At 39.2% G+C, this 25,763-nt stretch overlaps 1 protein-coding gene across 2 annotated transcripts in view; it reads right to left on the reverse strand.

Moving 5' to 3' along the window:
• Positions 1 to 684: 684 nt before the first annotated feature.
• The window catches only part of ahnak (AHNAK nucleoprotein), a 31,138-nt gene continuing 6,059 nt past the window's right edge, over positions 685 to 25,763 (reverse strand). The window contains exons 2-7 of one of the 2 annotated variants that reach the window (XM_023959101.1): positions 24,533 to 24,590; positions 21,698 to 21,758; positions 21,443 to 21,599; positions 19,521 to 19,747; positions 14,948 to 19,399; positions 685 to 12,157 (exon numbers count right to left, since the gene is read on the reverse strand). In XM_023959101.1, the coding sequence (XP_023814869.1) occupies positions 1,616 to 12,157; positions 14,948 to 19,399; positions 19,521 to 19,747; positions 21,443 to 21,599 (15,378 nt within the window). In that variant the 5' untranslated portion in view covers positions 21,698 to 21,758; positions 24,533 to 24,590 and the 3' untranslated portion in view covers positions 685 to 1,615. Of the gene's footprint in view, positions 19,400 to 19,520; positions 19,748 to 21,442; positions 21,600 to 21,697; positions 21,759 to 24,532; positions 24,591 to 25,763 lie in introns of both variants that reach the window. The other variant, XM_023959100.1, reaches the window with a different exon arrangement.

Below are 25,763 nucleotides of genomic sequence, written 5' to 3' on the forward strand. Positions count from 1 at the left end.
CTGTCCTCTTTTTTGCTTTTGTTCTTTTTATTTTCCTCATAACCACAGTTCTCAGAGACACCACCATCCTATGATTTCTTACTACTCTATTCCCAGGCTTGACTTCAGTCACTAATATCTTTCAGATTACATTTTTGGAAAACTCCTCCTTCAGGTCCACTCCTACTTCGTTCCTCTTTTCATCCCCACCACGATAAAACAGGTTGAACCTGCTCCAAATCTATAAGACTTGCTTCCATTTTCATCTGGTCTCTTGTGCAACAGGGTATCAAACCTTTTTCTTTCCATCGTGTCAGCCAACTCTCTAATTTTCCCTGTCAAAGTACTGAAATTAAAAATTCCTGCTCTATGTCCCAGACCTTTGTCTTTCCATTTGTCTCTGTCAACAAACACACTTTCCTTCTTTACTTCTTTGAAGGCTGTTGTTAATCAGGGGCACAACCCATATGAATTTTTGCCAAACCATCTGTGCGATCAGCAAAAAATCTGATTTGCTGTGGCGACCCCTGACGAGATGTGCCTAAAGGTAAACAACTACAGCTGAAGATATTGTTTGCACTTCTATGCTGTCAGTGGTGAACAAATTACATGTCTCACAAAATAGTATTTTAAGTGAATGATTCAGAAAAATATGTTAAAATCCTACTTGAGTATGAAGTAAGGCAGATAAGTCAAAGAAAATTGTACAGTTGTATAAATCTCTTTATTTAGTATGTTTAGCAAAATGCACACAAAAGAAATAACCCAAGAAAATCCGGATTTTCATTGTATTGAATCATTAATTCATCAATGTCCAACATTCTATCAACATCAAAATGCACTTGTTTTGTCATTTTTTATTTGTAAGTAACGTGAGTGTACATAAACAGCCTTAAAAAAAGATAAAATGCAGAGCAACATAAAACGTCAAGAAAGCCAGGAAAAAAATGTCTCTTTACAAGAACAAGGCTAATTCTTTTTTTTTTAGTTTTGGTGACGAGCATTGAAACTTGAAAAAACTTGAAAAGTACATAATCTTTTGAATCAACACAAAAAAGTACATAGCACATAAAAAGCATCCAAACAGGGATCATATTGCATTTGTTTTATGTACAAAATATTTACTCTTTAGAATGTGTTTAAAAATGACCTGCTCTGTGTTGTGGAAGTATATTTTTGCAGTGGATATATCATATGAAAGCTAAAATAACTCCATACATTAAAAAAATAGTTTTTAAAATGTTTTTGAATGTATAAAGAATATTTTCCTTCAAACTAACAAGTCTAAGTATACTGTATGTTATGTTTAGTAAACCCTTGAAAACATATATATCCCACCAAAACAGCCGGAAGCAGCGGAAACAACCCCTGCAACATTTAATCTGTGATCATTTGATAAGATGGCATCTGGTCAATAAATCTGGAATATTTACAGAAAATCTTCAATATCAATAAAATACAAATTAATCTTATTTACATGCTGAAAGGATTATAAACAATTTGACAATCTCATGTTCTCCAGTCTAATTTCTTAAAAAAACATATTTGTGCATGCTATCCCAGGTTTCAAAAAGCCTATAGTAAAGAATTCACACTTATGGGAGAATGTATTTAAGTGTAAGAATGCTTGACTGAATCACTTTTTGGGTGAAACAGAAAGCTCAAGTTTTGGGAATTTAAGGCCTGCTCTTGAACCACTGTCACTACTTGAGGATGAAGATAGTCTTGATTTTTTTGAGGGTGTGGAAACACTTGAGCTTCCCTCCATCCCTGCCTCATTTTCTCCTCCAAGTGTTACTTCATATGAGCCCTTTGACTTTGAACCAAAACCTCCAAATGTACCAAACTTTAACTTGCTTTTTTTCCCTTTAACCTTGTTTACTCCTAGGTCAAGGGAAACATCACAAGCCTCAGCTTCTAGGGTAGGAGAACTAGTTGCTGGTGACCCTTCATCGCTGTGGGACGAAGACCGATGTCTTGGGTTTTTAAATAAATCCAATGAAGCTGACTTGCTTTTAGATGACAAGGTGAGTCCAGTAGTGCCTTCCATTTCCAAGTTTCCACCATCATAAGAAGGTGCACATAGCTCTGTTGAAGCCTTATGCACTTGTCCACTTGCTCCTAATTCTACATCTGTGCCACGAAGATCATCTGTACTTCCTTTTACTTTCGATTTGCCAAAAAATTTTGGCATCTTTAACTTTATTTTGCCTTCACTATGACTCAGTTCAGGGCTTTGAATCGCAATATTATGTGAGCTGACTTTGTGACTGGCAGATTGGGACTGTGTGTTTATGTCTCCACCGGATAAAACTTCTGATTCAACTTTATTGTCACTATCCAGGCCTTCAAAATCAGCCTTTACAATACCGAACTTAGGCACCCTGATTTTGGAAAATGTTAATTTCCCTTCAGGATAGCGAAGACCACCACCTGACCCACTTGTTGCTGAAGAACTTACTTTCACATCTGGCCCTTCCAAACCAACATTTGCACCAGCAGTTCCAGAACAATCAAAAGAAGTATTTAAGCCAGCAGACACCAAATCTGTTTTAGATGATTTAACACCTTCAGCTAAAGTTCCATCTCCTTTCATTTTTGGGGATTTCATATCTAATTCAACATCTGGGAAGTGAATCTTACCAAACAAAGACTTCTTAGTCTTTGTCTCTTTGACATGAATGTGGGATGTGTCCTCACCAAGATCAGTGGCCAGTACTTTAGTGTCAGCTTTCTTTGCCTTTCCTTTTACTTTAGCAATTTTAAACTTTCCCTTTTTCCCTTTCACATTTATATCTGTGTCAGGGGTGTCAACACTGACTTCAGATTGTTGAAAACCAACATCTGTTGTAGACCCTTTTGCTCCCACACTTACTGCAGGGGTCTTAATTTTTGGTTCTGGCCCTTCCAATTCTAGAGATTTATTTACAAACTTGCTCATGCTAGCATTTGCACTAATATCATCAATATTCCCTCCTATTTTAGATCTACTTTTGGACATTTCTAAATTAACCTCTGGGGCTGTTATTTTCCCTTCCAACTTTGGAACTGGCATGTCACCTTCAAATTCACTTTTAGGACTTTTTAGATTTAAATCCAAATCGTGCATGGAAACTTTAGATTCTGATAAATCTGGCATACTGAATTTGGGTCTTTGAATTTTACCACTGGGGCTAATGTCAATGCCTATTCCTTTTATGTCCTTCTCGTTGTGTTCAATGTCAATGCGGGACTTCGGAAGGTTGACATCCACTTCAGACTCCTCAAATTGTAGACCTTTTTCCTCAAATGATGGCATTTTAAATTTTGGCATTTTTAACCTTTCGTTGCGCCCCTTAAGGTCAACTGAACTGTCAACTTCAATGTCTGATTTTAAATTACTTTCTGAAACTTTTGTCTTTGAACCCTTGAAACCAATCTTTGGCATTTTGAACTTCATTTTCTTTGTACTGATTTCTGGAATTTCAGATGACACCTCTGATCCCTTAATGTCAATGTTTGGAAACTGACATGATCCCTTAAAATCAGCCTGTGTTTCTGGAACTTTTCTTCCGACATCAACATCTGGCAAAGATACATTGGATCCAGAAACTCCTGCTGCTTTTATGTCTCCTTCGATCTTTGGAATTTTAACATCCAAATCTCCTCCAACTTTTGGGCCTTTTAGTTTAAGGTCAAACTCTGGCTTTTCCATTTTTGGACCTTTGATGTTGAGTGATGGCATTTTTACTTTAGGCATTTCAAATCCAGCCTTTGTCCCATCAATGTTGACATCTGGACCCTTGATATCAAGATCAGGAGTATTCATGTCTCCTTCTATCTTTGGTAAGGATGCGTCTATGTCTCCTTTGACCTTGGGACCTTTCAAGTTGAAATCCACATCTGGCATGGAGACATTCATTCCTGGCATTTTTGGCATGTTAAATTTAGGTCCTTTGAATTTGGCATCTGGACCCTTTATGTCAAAATCTGGTGCTGTGATGTCCACTTCTGGTGCTTTTACTTCAATGTCTGTAGAAGGCAGATTAACATCAACATCTGGGCCTTCCAATTTGTGACCTTTACTGCCAAAAGTTGGCATTTTGAATTTAGGCATTTTGAAACCTCCTTTTGCCCCTTCAATGTCCAACTCAGCTCCTCCAATGTCCACATCCGGAGCTTTTATGTCTCCTTCAATCTTTGGAACTTTAACATCCAAATCTCCTCCAACTTTTGGGCCTTTTAGATTAATGTCAAACTCTGGCTTTTCCATTTTTGGACCTTTGATGTTGAGTGTTGGCATTTTTACTTTAGGCATTTCAAATCCAGCCTTTGTCCCATCAATGTTGACATCTGGACCCTTGATATCAAGATCAGGAGTTTTCATGTCTCCTTCTATCTTTGGTAAGGATGCATCTATGTCTCCTTTGACCTTGGGACCTTTCAAGTTGAAATCCACATCTGGCATGGAGACATTCATTCCTGGCATTTTTGGCATGTTAAATTTAGGTCCTTTTAATTTGGCATCTGGACCTTTTATGTCAACATCTGGTGCTGCGATGTCCACATCTGGTGCTTTTACTTCAATGTCTGTAGAGGGCAAATTCAAATCAACATCTGGGCCTTCCCATTTGTGACCTTTACTGCCAAAAGTTGGCATTTTGAATTTAGGCATTTTAAAACCTCCTTTTGGCCCTTCAATGTCCAACTCAGCTCCTCCAATGTCCAAATCAGGTGTTTTTATGTCTCCTTCAATATTTGGAGCTTTAACATCCAAATCTCCTCCAATCTTTGGGCCTTTTAGTTTAAGGTCAAACTCTGGCTTTTCCATTTTTGGACCTTTGATGTTGAGTGATGGCATTTTTACTTTAGGCATTTCAAATCCAGCCTTTGTCCCATCAATGTTGACATCTGGACCCTTGATATCAAGATCAGGAGTTTTCATGTCTCCTTCTATCTTTGGTAAGGATGCATCTATGTCTCCTTTGACCTTGGGACCTTTCAAGTTGAAATCCACATCTGGCATGGAGACATTCATTCCTGGCATTTTTGGCATGTTAAATTTAGGTCCTTTGAATTTGGCATCTGGACCCTTTATGTCAAAATCTGGTGCTGTGATGTCCACTTCTGGTGCTTTTACTTCAATGTCTGTAGAGGGCAAATTAACATCAACATCTGGGCCTTCCAATTTGTGACCTTTACTGCCAAAAGTTGGCATTTTGAATTTAGGCATTTTGAAACCTCCTTTTGGCCCTTCAATGTCCAAGTCAGCTCCTCCAATGTCCACATCCGGAGCTTTTATGTCTCCTTCAATCTTTGGAACTTTAACATCCAAATCTCCTCCAACTTTTGGGCCTTTTAGTTTAAGGTCAAACTCTGGCTTTTCCATTTTTGGACCTTTGATGTTGAGTGATGGCATTTTTACTTTAGGCATTTCAAATCCAGCCTTTGTCCCATCAATGTTGACATCTGGACCCTTGATATCAAGATCAGGAGTTTTCATGTCTCCTTCTATCTTTGGTAAGGATGCATCTATGTCTCCTTTGACCTTGGGACCTTTCAAGTTGAAATCAACATCTGGCATGGAGACATTCATTCCTTGCATTTTTGGCATGTTAAATTTAGGTCCTTTTAATTTGGCATCTGGACCTTTTATGTCAACATCTGGTGCTGCGATGTCCACTTCTGGTGCTTTTACTTCAATGTCTGGAGAGGGCAAATTAACATCAACATCTGGGCCTTCCCATTTGTGACCTTTACTGCCAAAAGTTGGCATTTTGAATTTAGGCATTTTAAAACCTCCTTTTGGCCCTTCAATGTCCAACTCAGCTCCTCCAATGTCCAAATCAGGTGTTTTTATGTCTCCTTCAATATTTGGAGCTTTAACATCCAAATCTCCTCCAATCTTTGGGCCTTTTAGTTTAAGGTCAAACTCTGGCTTTTCCATTTTTGGACCTTTGATGTTGAGTGATGGCATTTTTACTTTAGGCATTTCAAATCCAGCCTTTGTCCCATCAATGTTGACATCTGGAACCTTGATATCAAGATCAGGAGTTTTCATGTCTCCTTCTATCTTTGGTAAGGATGCATCTATGTCTCCTTTGACCTTGGGACCTTTCAAGTTGAAATCCACATCTGGCATGGAGACATTCATTCCTGGCATTTTTGGCACGTTAAATTTAGGTCCTTTGAATTTGGCATCTGGACCCTTTATGTCAAAATCTGGTGCTGTGATGTCCACATCTGGTGCTTTTACTTCAATGTCTGTAGAGGGCAAATTAACATCAACATCTGGGCCTTCCAATTTGTGACCTTTACTGCCAAAAGTTGGCATTTTGAATTTAGGCATTTTGAAACCTCCTTTTGGCCCTTCAATGTCCAACTCAGCTCCTCCAATGTCCAAATCAGGTGTTTTTATGTCTCCTTCAATATTTGGAGCTTTAACATCCAAATCTCCTCCAACCTTTGGGCCTTTTAGTTTAAGGTCAAACTCTGGCTTTTCCATTTTTGGACCTTTGATGTTGAGTGATGGCATTTTTACTTTAGGCATTTCAAATCCAGCCTTTGTCCCATCAATGTTGACGTCTGGACCCTTGATATCAAGGTCAGGGGCTTTTATGTCTCCCTCGATCTTTGGTAAGGATGCATTTATGTCTCCTTTGAGCTTGGGACCTTTCAAGTTGAAATCCACATCTGGCATGGAGACATTCATTCCTGGCATTTTTGGCATGTTAAATTTAGGTCCTTTGAATTTGGAATCTGGACCCTCAATGCCAACATCTGGTAGTGCGATGTCCATATCTGGTGTTTTTACTTCAATGTTTTTAGAGGGTAGATTAACATCAACATCTGGGCCTTCCAATTTGTGACTTTTACTGCCAAAAGTTGGCATTTTGAATTTAGGCATTTTAAAACCTCCCTTTGACCCTTTAATTCCAACAGTAGCTCCTCCAATTTTTCCATCAAGTGCTTTAATGTCTCCGTCAATATTTGGAGTTTTAACATCCAAATCTCCTCCAACCTTTGGGCCTTTTAGTTTAATGTCAACGTCTGGCTTTTCCATTTTTGGACTTTTGATGTTGAGTGATGGCATTTTTACTTTAGGCATTTCAAATCCAGCCTTTGTCCCATCAATGTTTACATCTGGACCCTTGATATCAAGATCAGGAGTTTTCATGTCTCCTTCTATCTTTGGTAAGGATGCATCTATGTCTCCTTTGACCTTGGGACCTTTCAAGTTGAAATCCACATCTGGCATGGAAACATTCATTCCTGGCATTTTTGGCATGTTAAATTTAGGTCCTTTGAATTTGGCATCTGAACCCTTAATGTCGACATCTGGTGCTGTGATGTCCACATCTGGAACTTTTACGTCAATGTCTGTAGAGGGCAGATTAACATCAACATCTGGGCCTTCCAATTTGTGACCTTTACTGCCAAAAGTTGGCATTTTGAATTTAGGCATTCTGAAACCTCCTTTTTGCCCTTCAATGTCCAACTCAGCTCCTCCAATGTCCACAACCGGAGCTTTTATGTCTCCTTCAATCTTTGGAGCTTTAACATCCAAATCTCCTCCAACTTTTGGGCCTTTTAGTTTAAGGTCAAACTCTGGCTTTTCCATTTTTGGACCTTTGATGTTGAGTGATGGCATTTTTACTTTAGGCATTTCAAATCCAGCCTTTGTCCCATCAATGTTGACATCTGGACCCTTGATATCAAGATCAGGAGTTTTCATGTCTCCCTCTATCTTTGGTAAGGATGCATCTATGTCTCCTTTGACCTTGGGACCTTTCAAGTTGAAATCCACATCTGGCATGGAGACATTCATTCCTGGCATTTTTGGCATGTTAAATTTAGGTCCTTTGAATTTGGCATCTGAACCCTTAATGTCGACATCTGGTGCTGTGATGTCCACATCTGGAACTTTTACGTCAATGTCTGTAGAGGGCAGATTAACATCAACATCTGGGCCTTCCAATTTGTGACCTTTACTGCCAAAAGTTGGCATTTTGAATTTAGGCATTCTGAAACCTCCTTTTTGCCCTTCAATGTCCAACTCAGCTCCTCCAATGTCCACATCCGGAGTTTTTAAGTCTCCTTCAATATTTGGAACTTTAACATCCAAATCTCCTCCAACTTTTGGGCCTTTAAATTTAAGGTCAAACTCTGGCTTTTCCATTTTTGGACCTTTGATGTTGAGTGATGGCATTTTTACTTTAGGCATTTCAAATCCAGCCTTTGTCCCATCAATGTTGACATCTGGACCCTTGATATCAAGATCAGGAGTTTTCATGTCTCCTTCTATCTTTGGTAAGGATGCATCTATGTCTCCTTTGACCTTGGGACCTTTCAAGTTGAAATCCACATCTGGCATGGAGACATTCATTCCTGGCATTTTTGGCATGTTAAATTTAGGTCCTTTGAATTTGGCATCTGGACCCTTTATGTCAAAATCTGGTGCTGTGATGTCCACATCTGGTGCTTTTACTTCAATGTCTGTAGAGGGCAAATTAACATCAACATCTGGGCCTTCCAATTTGTGACCTTTACTGCCAAAAGTTGGCATTTTGAATTTAGGCATTTTGAAACCTCCTTTTGGCCCTTCAATGTCCAACTCAGCTCCTCCAATGTCCACATCCGGAGCTTTTATGTCTCCTTCGATCTTTGGAATTTTAACATCCAAATCTCCTCCAACTTTTGGGCCTTTTAGTTTAAGGTCAAACTCTGGCTTTTCCATTTTTGGACCTTTGATGTTGAGTGATGGCATTTTTACTTTAGGCATTTCAAATCCAGCCTTTGTCCCATCAATGTTGACATCTGGACCCTTGATATCAAGATCAGGAGTTTTCATGTCTCCTTCTATCTTTGGTAAGGATGCATCTATGTCTCCTTTGACCTTGGGACCTTTCAAGTTGAAATCCACATCTGGCATGGAGACATTCATTCCTGGCATTTTTGGCATGTTAAATTTAGGTCCTTTGAATTTGGCATCTGGACCCTTTATGTCAAAATCTGGTGCTGTGATGTCCACATCTGGTGCTTTTACTTCAATGTCTGTAGAGGGCAAATTAACATCAACATCTGGGCCTTCCAATTTGTGACCTGTACTGCCAAAAGTTGGCATTTTGAATTTAGGCATTTTGAAACCTCCTTTTGGCCCTTCAATGTCCAACTCAGCTCCTCCAATGTCCACATCCGGAGCTTTTAAGTCTCCTTCAATCTTCGGAACTTTAACATCCAAATCTCCTCCAACTTTCGGGCCTTTTAGTTTAAGGTCAAACTCTGGCTTTTCCATTTTTGGACCTTTGATGTTGAGTGATGGCATTTTTACTTTAGGCATTTCAAATCCAGCCTTTGTCCCATCAATGTTGACATCTGGACCCTTGATATCAAGATCAGGAGTTTTCATGTCTCCTTCTATCTTTGGTAAGGATGCATCTATGTCTCCTTTGACCTTGGGACCTTTCAAGTTGAAATCCACATCTGGCATAGAGACATTCATTCCTGGCATTTTTGGCATGTTAAATTTAGGTCCTTTGAATTTGGCATCTGGACCCTTTATGTCAAAATCTGGTGCTGTGATGTCCACTTCTGGTGCTTTTACTTCAATGTCTGTGGAGGGCAAATTAACATCAACATCTGGGCCTTCCAATTTGTGACCTTTACTGCCAAAAGTTGGCATTTTGAATTTAGGCATTTTGAAACCTCCTTTTGGCCCTTCAATGTCCAACTCAGCTCCTCCAATGTCCACATCCGGAGCTTTTATGTCTCCTTCAATCTTTGGAGCTTTAACATCCAAATCTCCTCCAACTTTTGGGCCTTTTAGTTTAAGGTCAAACTGTGGCTTTTCCATTTTTGGACCTTTGATGTTGAGTGATGGCATTTTTACTTTAGGCATTTCAAATCCAGCCTTTGTCCCATCAATGTTGACATCTGGACCCTTGATATCAAGATCAGGAGTTTTCATGTCTCCTTCTATCTTTGGTAAGGATGCATCTATGTCTCCTTTGACCTTGGGACCTTTCAAGTTGAAATCCACATCTGGCATGGAGACATTCATTCCTGGCATTTTTGGCATGTTAAATTTAGGTCCTTTGAATTTGGCATCTGGACCCTTTATGTCAAAATCTGGTGCTGTGATGTCCACATCTGGTGCTTTTACTTCAATGTCTGTAGAGGGCAAATTAACATCAACATCTGGGCCTTCCAATTTGTGACCTTTACTGCCAAAAGTTGGCATTTTGAATTTAGGCATTTTGAAACCTCCTTTTGGCCCTTCAATGTCCAACTCAGCTTCTCCAATGTCCACATCCGGAGCTTTTATGTCTCCTTCAATCTTTGGAGCTTTAACATCCAAATCTCCTCCAACTTTTGGGCCTTTTAATTTAAGGTCAAACTCTGGCTTTTCCATTTTTGGACCTTTGATGTTGAGTGATGGCATTTTTACTTTAGGCATTTCAAATCCAGCCTTTGTCCCATCAATGTTGACATCTGGACGCTTGATATCAAGATCAGGAGTTTTCATGTCTCCTTCTATCTTTGGTAAGGATGCATCTATGTCTCCTTTGACCTTGGGACCTTTCAAGTTGAAATCCACATCTGGCATGGAGACATTCATTCCTGGCATTTTTGGCATGTTGAATTTAGGTCCTTTGAATTTGGAATCTGGACCCTTTATGTCAAAATCTGGTGCTGTGATGTCCACTTCTGGTGCTTTTACTTCAATGTCTGTAGAGGGCAAATTAACATCAACATCTGGGCCTTCCAATTTGTGACCTTTACTACCAAAAGTTGGCATTTTGAATTTAGGCATTTTGAAACCTCCTTTTGGCCCTTCAATGTCCAACTCAGCTCGTCCAATGTCCACATCCGGAGCTTTTATGTCTCCTTCAATATTTGGAGCTTTAACATCCAAATCTCCTCCAACTTTTGGGCCTTTTAGTTTAAGGTCAAACTCTGGCTTTTCCATTTTTGGACCTTTGATGTTGAGTGATGGCATTTTTACTTTAGGCATTTCAAATCCAGCCTTTGTCCCATCAATGTTGACATCTGGACCCTTGATATCAAGATCAGAAGTTTTCATGTCTCCCTCTATCTTTGGTAAGGATGCATCTATGTCTCCTTTGACCTTGGGACCTTTCAAGTTGAAATCCACATCTGGCATGGAGACATTCATTCCTGGCATTTTTGGCATGTTAAATTTAGGTCCTTTGAATTTGGCATCTGGACCCTTTATGTCAAAATCTGGTGCTGTGATGTCCACTTCTGGTGCTTTTACTTCAATGTCTGTAGAGGGCAAATTAACATCAACATCTGGGCCTTCCAATTTGTGACCTTTACTGCCAAAAGTTGGCATTTTGAATTTAGGCATTTTGAAACCTCCTTTTGGCCCTTCAATGTCCAACTCAGCTTCTCCAATGTCCACATCCGGAGCTTTTATGTCTCCTTCAATCTTTGGAGCTTTAACATCCAAATCTCCTCCAACTTTTGGGCCTTTTAATTTAAGGTCAAACTCTGGCTTTTCCATTTTTGGACCTTTGATGTTGAGTGATGGCATTTTTACTTTAGGCATTTCAAATCCAGCCTTTGTCCCATCAATGTTGACATCTGGACGCTTGATATCAAGATCAGGAGTTTTCATGTCTCCTTCTATCTTTGGTAAGGATGCATCTATGTCTCCTTTGACCTTGGGACCTTTCAAGTTGAAATCCACATCTGGCATGGAGACATTCATTCCTGGCATTTTTGGCATGTTGAATTTAGGTCCTTTGAATTTGGAATCTGGACCCTTTATGTCAAAATCTGGTGCTGTGATGTCCACTTCTGGTGCTTTTACTTCAATGTCTGTAGAGGGCAAATTAACATCAACATCTGGGCCTTCCAATTTGTGACCTTTACTACCAAAAGTTGGCATTTTGAATTTAGGCATTTTGAAACCTCCTTTTGGCCCTTCAATGTCCAACTCAGCTCGTCCAATGTCCACATCCGGAGCTTTTATGTCTCCTTCAATATTTGGAGCTTTAACATCCAAATCTCCTCCAACTTTTGGGCCTTTTAGTTTAAGGTCAAACTCTGGCTTTTCCATTTTTGGACCTTTGATGTTGAGTGATGGCATTTTTACTTTAGGCATTTCAAATCCAGCCTTTGTCCCATCAATGTTGACATCTGGACCCTTGATATCAAGATCAGAAGTTTTCATGTCTCCCTCTATTTTTGGTAAGGATGCATCTATGTCTCCTTTGACCTTGGGACCTTTCAAGTTGAAATCCACATCTGGCATGGAGACATTCATTCCTGGCATTTTTGGCATGTTAAATTTAGGTCCTTTGAATTTGGCATCTGGACCCTTTATGTCAAAATCTGGTGCTGTGATGTCCACTTCTGGTGCTTTTACTTCAATGTCTGTAGAGGGCAAATTAACATCAACATCTGGGCCTTCCAATTTGTGACCTTTACTGCCAAAAGTTGGCATTTTGAATTTAGGCATTTTGAAACCTCCTTTTGGCCCTTCAATGTCCAACTCAGCTCCTCCAATGTCCACATCTGGAGCTTTTATGTCTCCTTCAATCTTTGGAACTTTAACATCCAAATCTCCTCCAACTTTTGGGCCTTTTAGTTTAAGGTCAAACTCTGGCTTTTCCATTTTTGGACCTTTGATGTTGAGTGATGGCATTTTTACTTTAGGCATTTCAAATCCAGCCTTTGTCCCATCAATGTTGACATCTGGACCCTTGATATCAAGATCAGGAGTTTTCATGTCTCCTTCTATCTTTGGTAAGGATGCATCTATGTCTCCTTTGACCTTGGGACCTTTCAAGTTGAAATCCACATCTGGCATGGAGACATTCATTCCTGGCATTTTTGGCATGTTAAATTTAGGTCCTTTGAATTTGGCATCTGGACCCTTTATGTCAAAATCTGGTGCTGTGATGTCCACTTCTGGTGCTTTTACTTCAATGTCTGTAGAGGGCAAATTAACATCAACATCTGGGCCTTCCAATTTGTGACCTTTACTGCCAAAAGTTGGCATTTTGAATTTAGGCATTTTAAAACCTGCTTTTTGGCCTTCAATATCCATCTCAGCTTCTCCAATGTCCACATCCGGAGCTTTTATGTCTCCTTCAATCTTTGGAGCTTTAACATCCAAATCTCCTCCAATTTTTGGGCCTTTTAGTTTAAGGTCAAACTCTGGCTTTTCCATTTTTGGACCTTTGATGTTGAGTGATGGCATTTTTACTTTAGGCATTTCAAATCCAGCCTTTGTCCCATCAATGTTGACATCTGGACCTTTGATATCAAGATCAGGAGTTTTCATGTCTCCTTCTATCTTTGGTAAGGATGCATCTATGTCTCCTTTGACCTTGGGACCTTTCAAGTTCAAATCCACATCTGGCATGGAGACATTCATTCCTGGCATTTTTGGCATGTTAAATTTAGGTCCTTTTAATTTGGCATCTGGACCTTTTATGTCAACATCTGGTGCTGCGATGTCCACTTCTGGTGCTTTTACTTCAATGTCTGGAGAGGGCAAATTAACATCAACATCTGGGCCTTCCCATTTGTGACCTTTACTGCCAAAAGTTGGCATTTTGAATTTAGGCATTTTAAAACCTCCTTTTGGCCCTTCAATGTCCAACTCAGCTCCTCCAATGTCCACATCCGGAGCTTTTATGTCTCCTTCAATCTTTGGAACTTTAACATCCAAATCTCCTCCAACCTTTGGGCCTTTTAGTTTAAGGTCAAGCTCTGGCTTTTCCATTTTTGGACCTTTGATGTTGAGTGATGGCATTTTTACTTTAGGCATTTCAAATCCAGCCTTTGTCCCATCAATGTTGACATCTGGACCCTTGATATCAAGATCAGGAGTTTTCATGTCTCCTTCTATCTTTGGTAAGGATGCATCTATGTCTCCTTTGACCTTGGGACCTTTCAAGTTGAAATCCACATCTGGCATGGAGACATTCATTCCTGGCATTTTTGGCATGTTGAATTTAGGTCCTTTGAATTTGGAATCTGGACCCTTTATGTCAAAATCTGGTGCTGTGATGTCCACTTCTGGTGCTTTTACTTCAATGTCTGTAGAGGGCAAATTAACATCAACATCTGGGCCTTCCAATTTGTGACCTTTACTACCAAAAGTTGGCATTTTGAATTTAGGCATTTTGAAACCTCCTTTTGGCCCTTCAATGTCCAACTCAGCTCGTCCAATGTCCACATCCGGAGCTTTTATGTCTCCTTCAATCTTTGGAGCTTTAACATCCAAATCTCCTCCAACTTTTGGGCCTTTTAGTTTAAGGTCAAACTCTGGCTTTTCCATTTTTGGACCTTTGATGTTGAGTGATGGCATTTTTACTTTAGGCATTTCAAATCCAGCCTTTGTCCCACCAATGTTGACATCTGGACCCTCGATATCAAGGTCAGGGGCTTTTATGTCTCCCTCGATCTTTGGTAAGGATGCATCTATGTCTCCTTTGACCTTGGGACCTTTCAAGTTGAAATCCACATCTGGCATGGAGACATTCATTCCTGGCATTTTTGGCATGTTGAATTTAGTTCCTTTGAATTTGGAATCTGGACCCTTTATGTCAACATGTGGTGCTGCGATGTCGACATCTGGTGCTTTTACTTCAATGTCTGTAGAGGGCAAATTAATATCAACATCTGGGCCTTCCAATTTGTGACCTTTACTGCCAAAAGTAGGCATTTTGAATGTAGGCATTTTAAAACCTCCTTTTGGCCCTTCAGTGTCCAACTCAGCTCCTCCAATGTCCACATCCGGAGCTTTTATGTCTCCTTCAATCTTTGGAGCTTTAACATCCAAATCTCCTCCAACTTTTGGTCCTTTTAGTTTAATGTCAACGTCTGGCATTTCCATTTTTGGACCTTTGATGTTGAGGGTTGGCATTTTTACTTTAGGCATTTCAAATCCAGCTTTCGTCCCATCAATGTTGACGTCTGGACCCTTGGTAGCCACGCTAGGAGTTTTAATGTCTCCCTCTATCTTTGGTAAGGATGCATCTATGTCTCCTTTGACCTTGGGACCTTTCAAGTTGAAATCCACATCTGGCATGGAGACATTCATTCCTGGCATTTTTGGCATGTTAAATTTAGGTCCTTTGAATTTGGTATCTGGACCCTTCATGTCAACATCTGGTGCTGTGATGTCCACATCTGGTGCTTTTACTTCAATGTCTGTAGAGGGTAAATTAATATCAACATCTGGGCCTTCCAATTTGTGACCTTTACTGCCAAAAGTTGGCATTTTGAATGTAGGCATTTTAAAACCTCCTTTTGGCCCTTCAATGTCCAACTCAGCTCCTCCAATGTCCACATCAGGTGCTTTTATGTCTCCTTCGATCTTTGGAGCTTTAACATCCAAATCTCCTCCAACTTTTGGGCCTTTTAGTCTAATGTCAACTTCTGGCTTTTCCATTTTTGGACCTTTGATGTTGATTGATGGCATTTTTACTTTAGGCATTTCAAATCCAGCTTTTGTCCCATCAATGTTGACGTCTGGACCCTTGATATCAAGGTCAGGAGTTTTAATGTCACCCTTTATATTTGGTAAAGATGCTTCTTTGTCTCCTTTGACCTTGGGACCTTTCAAGTTGAAATCCACATCTGGCATGGAGACATTCATTCCTGGCATTTTTGGCATGTTGAATTTAGTTCCTTTGAATTTGGTATCTGGACCCTTCATGTCAACATCTGGTGCTGTGATGTCCACATCTGGTGCTTTTACTTCAATGTCTGTAGAGGGCAAATTAATATCAACATCTGGGCCTTCCAATTTGTGACCTTTACTGCCAAAAGTAGGCATTTTGAATTTAGGCATTTTAAAACCTCCTTTTGGCCCTTCAGTGTCCAACTCAGCTCCTCCAATGTCCACATCCGGAGCTTTTATGTCTCCTTCAATCTTTGGAGCTTTAACATCCAAATCTCCTCCAACTTTTGGTCCTTTTAGTTTAATGTCAACGTCTGGCATTTCCATTTTTGGACCTTTGATGTTGAGGGTTGGCATTTTTACTTTAGGCATTTCAAATCCAGCTTTCGTCCCATCAATGTTGACGTCTGGACCCTTGGTAGCCACGCTAGGAGTTTTTATGTCTCCCTCTATCTTTGGTAAGGATGCATCTATGTCTCCTTTGACCTTGGGACCTTTCAAGTTGAAATCCACATCTGGCATGGAGACATTCATTCCTGGCATTTTTGGCATGTTAAATTTAGGTCCTTTGAATTTGGTATCTGGACCCTTCATGTCAACATCTGGTGCTGTGATGTCCACATCTGGTGCTTTTACTTCAATGTCTGTAGAGGGCAGATTAACATCAACATCTGGGCCTTCCAATTTGTGACCTTTACTGCCAAAAGTTGGCATTTTGAATGTAGGCATTTTGAAACCTCCTTTTGGCCCTTCAATGTCCAACTCAGCTCCTCCAATGTCCACATCAGGTGTTTTTATTTCGCCTTCGATCTTTGGAGCTTTAACATCCAAATCTCCTCCAACTTTTGGGCCTTTTAGTTTAAGGTCAAGCTCTGGCTTTTCCATTTTTGGACCTTTGATGTTGAGTGATGGCATTTTTACTTTAGGCATTTCAAATCCAGCCTTTGTCCCATCAATGTTGACATCTGGACCCTTGATATCAAGATCAGGAGTTTTCATGTCTCCTTCTATCTTTGGTAAAGATGCATCTATGTCTCCTTTGACCTTGGGACCTTTCAAGTTGAAATCCACATCTGGCATGGAGACATTCATTCCTGGCATTTTTGGCATGTTAAATTTAGGTCCTTTGAATTTGGCATCTGAACCCTTTATGTCAAAATCTGGTGCTGTGATGTCCACTTCTGGTGCTTTTACTTCAATGTCTGTAGAGGGCAAATTAACATCAACATCTGGGCCTTCCAATTTGTGACCTTTACTGCCAAAAGTTGGCATTTTGAATGTAGGCATTTTGAAACCACCTTTGGGCCCTTCAATGTCCAACTCAGCTCCTCCAATGTCCACATCCGGTGCTTCTATGTCTTCTTCAATCTTTGGACCTTTGACATCCAAATCTCCTACAGCTTTTGGGCCTTTTAGTTTAATGTCAAACTCTGGTTTTTCCATTTTTGGACCTTTGATGTTGAGTGATGGCATTTTTACTTTAGGCATTTCAAATCCAGCCTTTGTCCCATCAATGTTGACGTCTGGACCCTTGATATCAAGGTTAGGAGTTTTTATGTCTCCCTCTATCTTTGGTAAGGATGTCTCTATGTCTCCTTTGACCTTGGGACCTTTCAAGTTGAAATCCACATCTGGCATGGAGACATTCATTCCTGGCATTTTTGGCATGTTAAATTTAGGTCCTTTGAATTTGGCATCTGGACCCTCAATATCAACATCTGGTGCTGCGATGTCAACCTCTGGCGCTTTGACTTTCATGTCTGCAGAGGGCAGATTAACATCAACATCTGGGCCTTCCAATTTGTGACCTTTACTACCAAAAGTTGGCATTTTGAATTTAGGCATTTTAAAACCTCCTTTTGCCCCTTCAATGTCCAACTCAGCTCCTCCAATGCCCAAATCCGGTGTTTCTGGTGTTTTAACACAAACACCCCCACCTATACCTTCAATGTTATGTGCCTGTCTTTTTTTGTTTTCTTCTTTAAGGGTCACTTCAACATTTAGCTCTTGGTTACCTGGGAGGCTTTTGCTAAATGATGGGATTTTGAACTTAGGGCCTTTGGGTTCTTTATTTGTTACTTCACTACCTTTAGTAGAAGCTTTTATGTTTTCTTTTCCTTTTGCAACTCCGCCATTTAAATCCTCAACAATTTTTGGCTGTTTTAGTTGGATGTCAAATTCTGACATTTTGACTTCAGAAGTCTTAACATTGAATGATTCCTTCGTCTTTTTCTGCATTTCATTGGGTACCTTGGTTGATGTTTCTTTCTCAACCTGTAAATTCGAAGCTTTTAGGTTTGATTCTATGTCTGACACTAAACTTTGTTTTCCTGAACTTTTTGTCACATTAAATTCTTTACTTGTTTTCTTAGTGTCTTCATTCTCCCTTTCCAGATCAGATTTCATTATGTTGACACCTGCGTCTTTCACATTAATGTTTGCTACTGGAATTTGTACACAACTGTCTTTTTCTTCTTCTTTTTGGCTTTTTGTGCCAAATGATGGAATTTTAAATCTAGGAATGTCAGTGTCAGTTCTTTTATTCAAATCCTTGTTTGATTTTTCATGTATTTCAATGTCTTTATAAGGAATGTTAATATCCCCTTCTTTCATTTCAGTGTTTACATGTTTACCTGAAACCTCTACCTTTACCCCGGGCTTTGACACATCTGCCTCACCTCCTAATTTTCCTTCCAACATTTTTTCATCTTTCCTGATTTCTTTCATTCCTACTGAAGTTACCTTGATTGTTGTGCTTTTTGTACCACTCACAGTTTTGTCAGTTTCAGTATCCCAAATATTAGTGACATTTCCAGATACTTTCCTTTCTTCCTGTGCGCTTGGTAGGTTTACTGTTTGGTTGTAGCTTTTAAAATCTATGTTCTTCCCAGTGTCGGAAATTGTGCCTGACTTTGAGGAATATTCTAAATGAATAGTGTTCAGGTCAGTACCTGACCTGAGTAATCTCAGGTCTGTACCATTTCCAGATGTCCCACCAAGTTTTACATCAGATGTGCCTGCTTGCTTGCTCTCTGTGTTACTGATAACATTTTCAGATGTGCTTACTTTTGTTTTTTCATCAAAAATGCCTTTAAAACCTCCCATATTTGTTTTTCCTTTGGTTGAAATCCCAATTTGCATGTCTTTTTCTCGGATTGACCAACTACCTGATGCTCCGTTTTTGGCACCTAAGGTTGTTTCTGCTACTTCCGACCTTCCTATTGTCATATGGCTATTACCAGTCATTGTACTGTCTGATTGTGTCATGCTCTTTTTTGAAATCAAAATGCTTTCTCCCTCTTGCTCTGCACTCACTCTAAAAATTTCAGGGATTTCGCTGTCTGTAACTCTTGATGCAAGTCCTTTATATCCGACATCTGAACATTTCTGTTTTCCATCTCTTATAACTGTTCTTGTTTCAACTTCCCCTGGACCAGTGTAACTAAGATCGCTTGAATCAAATACTCCTTCCTCTGCTCCCACTCTACTTGAGAGGTTGCCACGCAAGATTGTGATACTTGGAGAGGAATCTCCAGACTCATGTTGTAGCCTTTTGAGGTCTGGGCTTGAAAGTTCAAGTTTCTCACTGATGTCACTTGGTACATCTACCGTGTAAGTAGTGATGCGACGAGTAATGGTGGTAATTGTGCTGCCATCGCTACTCGTGCTGCTGTGTCGCTCTGTGCGGACATCCACTCCTTCTGCAAGGTCTTCAGACTTCAGCCTTGGTTTTATCTTTTTTGTGTATATTCTCCTGTAGTCCTCATCATCTCCACTCTGTTAATCATATCACACAAATAAACATACAATAAATAAAAAATGTATACATATATATTATTCTATGATGCCTTAATTCAGAAGCCATCAAGCTATGACTTCTTTAAAAAAGTGTACTTACAAGGACTATGTCTGGACTAGAGCCTCCAAAGCTTGTCCTCCCTTCCCATGTGAGCGTGCCCATTGGTGAACGACATGGGGTGCTCAAAGGTGAGTAGCATGGGGATTTGTCTGCTTTATTTTGCAGTTTCAGTCCAACTTTGTGCCGAGCCAGTACTTTCATTAGATCTGTCTTCTCTTCTGTGCTCATGTTATCAAAGTAGATAGTGGCACCTACAATTTGGTCACCTAAGAATTAAGAAAAAGATAGCAAAAACAGAGTCAGTCATATGGGTTATTAGCCTTGTGTTATATTTTAGGCAGTTTATAAGTGTACTTATCATTTCAATTTAAGTGAAGTAAGTAAAGACCCTTTTATAGCCTGCTCAACAGTCTTCCCTTCCCTCTGTCCCCCTTTCCTTACTTAAAAGAAAATCGTCATTGCCATTGAACTTTAATGAAACATACATTATTCTATTACTTCAGGCTATTTACCAAGTGCCTTTAAATATGCCTATGAAAAGGTTCTGCTCTAAAAAAAACGTTATCTTGTATTTTCTGATGTCCAGTTGTTTTCACCAACTGTAGACAAACTTGAGTATAAATGGAATTTCAGTTTTAAGTTTAAAACTAGTATAAGATTATTTCTCAGGCAAAGAACAATGACACCACTTATGCTGGATTCACATCGGACGGGATTTGCACGTCAGGGGCATTGAGTTTTAACGTTAAGTCAATGTACGGACAGGTTGCCAGCTACAACGGGCAGATCCTGGGCGTCTGCTAGCTCCAGCTCCAGCTCCATGGGATCTGTGACAGGCTGGCAACCTGTCCAGGGTGTGTCCTGCTTTCGCCCAACAGTAACAGGGACCAGCAACTCCAACAAGCAGAGGAAGAGGATCTAGCGAGCGTCACTGCCCACGTGCGGTTGACTACCCGGCAGACGGAGAGCGGCCACGGGTGCCGTTGTAACAGCCGCAATTGCTCCAGCTCCATGGGCTAATGATCTTTATCTTATTTTGAGTGAGACAATAATAAAAGGATCCTCCAGTTTGGTTTTGTTTTATTCCCCTCTCGGGTCAATACTCAAACAGGACCACAGACAGACTGAAGTAACATTTAAAATGGCTCTAATCCAGGCGCAGCTCCGGCTGCAGGAGTGAAGTGCACCAGGAAAGACAGGATAATCTGGTGAACCCAGTTACGCCGATGTGCTTGCTGGCACCTCTATAGAGCTCTTCAAAACTTATAAACCCGAGGTACTCGCTCAACATCATCCATTTTCCCTAATGCGGCAACTTGATGATCTGGCAAGTCCAACAAAAAGTTGCTGATTTCTCCGCGCCCAGGGCGTGAAGGCTTCTAGGCGTCAAGGGCAGGCGTTGAGCAATAAATTTGACTTGCCCCAAAAGAGAGGCGGCAGACGCGAATTAGATGCTCCCGTCTGGTGTTAATGCAGCATTAGGAGTTTGTATAATCTTTCTGTACAGGGAAAAGTAATTTACTCCTCATTTACTCCTAAAGAGTAATTAACTCCTAAATTCTTGAATTTTTACCTTTTCTTGGGGATATATAATAAAACTTATTTTTTTATTTAATGGAACCAAATTTATTTTATGAATTTATTTATTTTTTAGAATTGACCTTTTGTGCCCTACTTTTTATGTTCAGTGTATCAATATTAATTTTCTACACAACTGTCAACTGTCAAGCCCTCCGTCTTTTGCCTTTCCTGCTGATCCAGAAAGCATTTTTAGTTAATTGTGACACCATGCGTCACTAATATTGAACTTTTTTTATATTGATATATTTGATACCAATAGTTGACAAAAAAGTTGAAATGTGTCAGTCTGCGTGTAATATTAATGTGTCAATTTTTTTGTTTCATTATCTTACTTCATTTTTGACAAAAATGAGAGTGAAACCGTAAGAACTTAAATTTACCTTCATGTACTTGTCCTGATCGTGCTGCAGGGGACTCCCCTTTCACCTCCTTGACAAACATTTCGCCTGTACTTGCATGTTCAATGGTCAAGCCAGTTTTGTCTGGACCCTCCCAGTCGGGGAAGAGCACCTCCCTGGTCACGTCTTCATCAGCCATCTATAGGCACAATCACAGACAATAGGTTAAGTAGGATAAGCACAACACAGTTAAAGTATTTTCTGTAGAACATACACATAAACTGTACATGAAAATACCTTGATTTTTTTTCTCCTTTTCTGCAACCTTGCAGTAATGGAAAAGCCTTTATTGTATTTCCTGTTGAGGGGAACATTAAAAAGAGGCAACAAAATCAGTAAATGAGGATTTTTGTTCAGTATTTTTTTAAATGTTTCCAATGTCAGTTTTTTCCCTCAATTTCTATGACTAACATTAGCATTCCAGGTTTTGATACTCAAAGGTGACCACTAGAGGGGGGTAAAACTCTTCAAAACAACACAGCACTCTTCCCTCGAAGCTTTAATTTTAAATTCTCTTCATCTGTGTTTTAACTTAAATCTGACAATACAGTACAATACAATAATTTTGTGCCACCTCATTCAAGGCAAATAAATTTTATGGTTGGTGATCTCCCAGAACAGGTCTGCATATTCTTGCAATGCATTTCATCACGTTTGGTTAAGGTATATGTTGATGACAGATATTTCTGTTACCAATTTAACAATCAGTTATCCAAGAATAAACAAATTGTGCACATAAATGAAGGAAATTAATCCAAAATTTCGTAAAACTATACTTTTTTCATATTTTAATATTATATAATGTTCATGTAGTTATATCCACTTCCTGCCACACCCAGTACACGTTTTAGCAAAAACAGTCTGTGGTTCAGAAATAATCATAGAGCATTTCAAAAGGAATGGTGGTGATGAGATGCATGTTCGATCATGGGTATAAAAGAAAGAACACCTTTGAAAGGAAAAGCTATCCCAGAGACCTGGTAAGGTATATGAGATGTAAATTCTAAAAATCCCTACTTAAATATGAACACAATATATTGTGTAATTATCAAAAACTAATAATAATTTATAATAACAATTTTTTTAGTTCTCTTTTGCATCAAAATTACATCATATAAAAGTTTTACAAATTATGCAGCAAACTTTTTTTTGTTTCTAACTTTTCCGGATGACAAATTATATTATTATAAGCCTGAAAAAGTGTCATTTTATTAAAACATTAAATTCAATCTTTTTTATTTTATATTATTATTATTTAGCTTTTAAAAACTGCCAGTAGAAATAAATCTAAAGAAATAAACAATTACAAATAAATTATAGGTAAGGTAAAAAGGACAAATGCTGTCAAATTGCTGCTTTTTTTTGGCAGATCAACAATTTTAGTCTGTTGTTTAAAGAAAGCAATAATACATCTACACATCTGAATGGTGAAGGATTAGCTGTCTCATCTTTCAAGTTTGTCGGATTTAGACTAGGGGCACATAACAGGCAAGACACAAATTAACACAAGTCAATAAATAGACTGTTTTCATTTGGTTGGGAATACTGGAGACTGCTTGCAATGCCTTGAAGCATGATTCTATTCTCTAAATAGCTTGTACACAGTGTTCAAAATAACATTTTGTAAAGTTTCTGGATCAAATATCAAGTGCTGGGGACACTACAAAACGTAATAGAATGATACAGCAGCATCTGGTGCAGACATTTACACCCTAATTTTCATTCTTTTTGTTTCTCCTTCCTTATTCCTCGCATCATTGTTGTGTCTGTTATTGCGACCCAACAGAGCCTGAAACGAGTTATCAAAAAAATCAGGCTCCAACATTTTATACCCAACTTATCTCCACCTGCTGAACTCTAAGTAGCATGAAATGGCAGTGGCGAAACAAAAAGAAAAATTCAAAAAATGTAGTTTGCATTGCCATAACAGAAAATAGGAGAAAGACATAGAATGACAAAAAACACCATGGAGAATAAAGGAAATGCTCATGAAACTATGCAAAAAAATTGGCTTACTGGCTAACAGTGAAGAAAAAAAATACACTAAAAAATTCAAATGTTGGATTCATAGAAAATAATTTATATGAAGGTCTTCTTAGCTGAAATAAGGTTTGACACCATAAACTATTCTTGCAGAAACAGCAATGAATAATTTACTCTGTCTAGAAAGATCATATGACCTGCCATGAACTGTGATGCATAAACAGGGACTGAATACTTTTCCTTTTGTTCTTAGAGTCATAAGGCAATTTTGCATTCTGTGACTCAGAGTAAACAAAGGAATATGTCAATGATATAGACCTCTATTCTTTTGCGTTTCTTTCTCAAAGAACTTCATGTAACCATTACTGCAGATCTTGCTGTATCTGCAACCTTGACTAGTGAGCCCTTGAGAAGAACATTTAGACAAAACTAACAACAAAATCTGACTTTTGCTTGAAGATTAAAACTTTGAAGGAAACCAGTAATGGTTTGCAGAACATAGAAGGGAAAGTGCACAGATCAGCTCATTTGTCTGTCATATTTTATTATGGCCTGTTGGGAATAAGAGGCGTGGGGACAGAAGGCTTGACAAAAGCTTATGCTACTAGGGAGCGACCGCAGAACAATCTCTGGGTTGCCAAGACTTGTCATTGACATAAAGAAGCTGTGCACAGTTTTATAATGCAATTTGTACTTGCCTTTTTTTCTTGTGCCAAAATATATAAATAATGTGCAGTTGCTGACAGCAAATACTGAAGAACATTGTGAGTCTGTGAGGCCTTCGACAAGGTTTCCTCATAAGAAGGTTTTGAGAGAAACAGGTGGTCTTTAGGGGTGAGAAGAGGAGTGCAGTAAAAAAAGCACAAGGGGGAAAGCCACTAAGTGCCAGGTTCTCACATAAAGGTGATTCACAGCTGAAAAATAAAGGAGCAACAGTACTGTGCTGTTTGACAGTATACTAAGTTAAATGCTCTGGGGCAGCAGGTATATGGTCCAGATTTGGGGTAATGTGCAGCTATTGGGATAGTCCTTGCAATTTATTTTGACACTAACATATTTGTTTCTATGGGTCCAAAATGTGACACTTACCTTGGATTGCTCAAGCAAAGCCAAGGGCTTCAATTTTTGCTTTTCTTCTTGGTTTTCTCTGTTGAGAGAAAAAAGCAGAACAAGATTTGAGTTAGTCTTTCACAACTAATAATGTCTTTGAAAATATTTAAAGTCAATACTCTGACAATGTTCTTGAAGTAGTCATGCCTTTTTCTCTAACAACCGAGAACATTTCAACAACCAAGAACATTTCTTACAAATGAGTCATCCTTTGAGAGATTTTTTGATTTATTAAGTGTGTACACATGTTTCTCACAAAGTCAAGAATACCTTTTACTTTATAGATATACAAAATCACCTCTACCAACCTTCAAAGGCTTTGGTAATTAACCAACTACCAGTAGCAGTGCTGACCCAGGTCAGTAACTATGCAAAACTCCCCCAAAGTAAACACATCCAGAAACATCTATTATGTTTCCTCTGCAGAAGATGAATAGACATGTTCCCAGTAGATAAGATCAGATGTAAGGGAAACTTGAAATGAAGAAGCTGAAGAAAAACCTAGAAACCCATTGCAACTGCATTCATTATTTGCGTTGTAAAACTTTGTCTTTATGCCAACGTGTTCTCATTTCAACCCAATTTTACAGGCTCAACCCCTTGTGAGTCTTAGAAGGATTACTGTGTCGACGAAGTGACACAATGTGAAACAAAGCACTCTGTTTGTCAGTAAAAGTACAATCAGAGCCAGAACCAATGTGTGTGCAGACAGGCATCTACCGGTGGAAACATGTCCTCCAAAAAATATTCTTCTGACGCAGCCTTTCCAACCGTATCATTAACTTCCTCTTGCACAAAACCCTCTATTTAATAAGCCAAGGTGTTCATTACCTTAATAACAAATATCCACTAGATAGAAGCTATAACAGTCAGACTCAAACAAATGTAGAGCTATAAAAAAGGAAATCTGTCAATATTTTTAGTAACAACCAGCTGTTGTTGATTGCACCATGGTTTCATATTAATTTAGCTGAGATAAAAAGCAGCTTGAACATGGCTGTCATTATGTTTGTGTTGAGAGGCTTGAAACAGAGCAGCTGTGTACACTCTTCAACACTTTGTTACAAAGAAGTGCACATACTGATCAGACTACAATGCCATGAGGCATTCAGGTACCAACTGACTCTACTTTATTTAAAGGTACGAGCAACAAGCTTGAAGTGTAACGTGAGCCAAGATGTGCTTTGAACAGGGGTGCTGAAAATTAAAT

Source organism: Oryzias latipes, chromosome 10 (genome assembly GCF_002234675.1).
Source record: "Oryzias latipes chromosome 10, ASM223467v1".
Taxonomy (NCBI): domain Eukaryota; kingdom Metazoa; phylum Chordata; class Actinopteri; order Beloniformes; family Adrianichthyidae; genus Oryzias; species Oryzias latipes.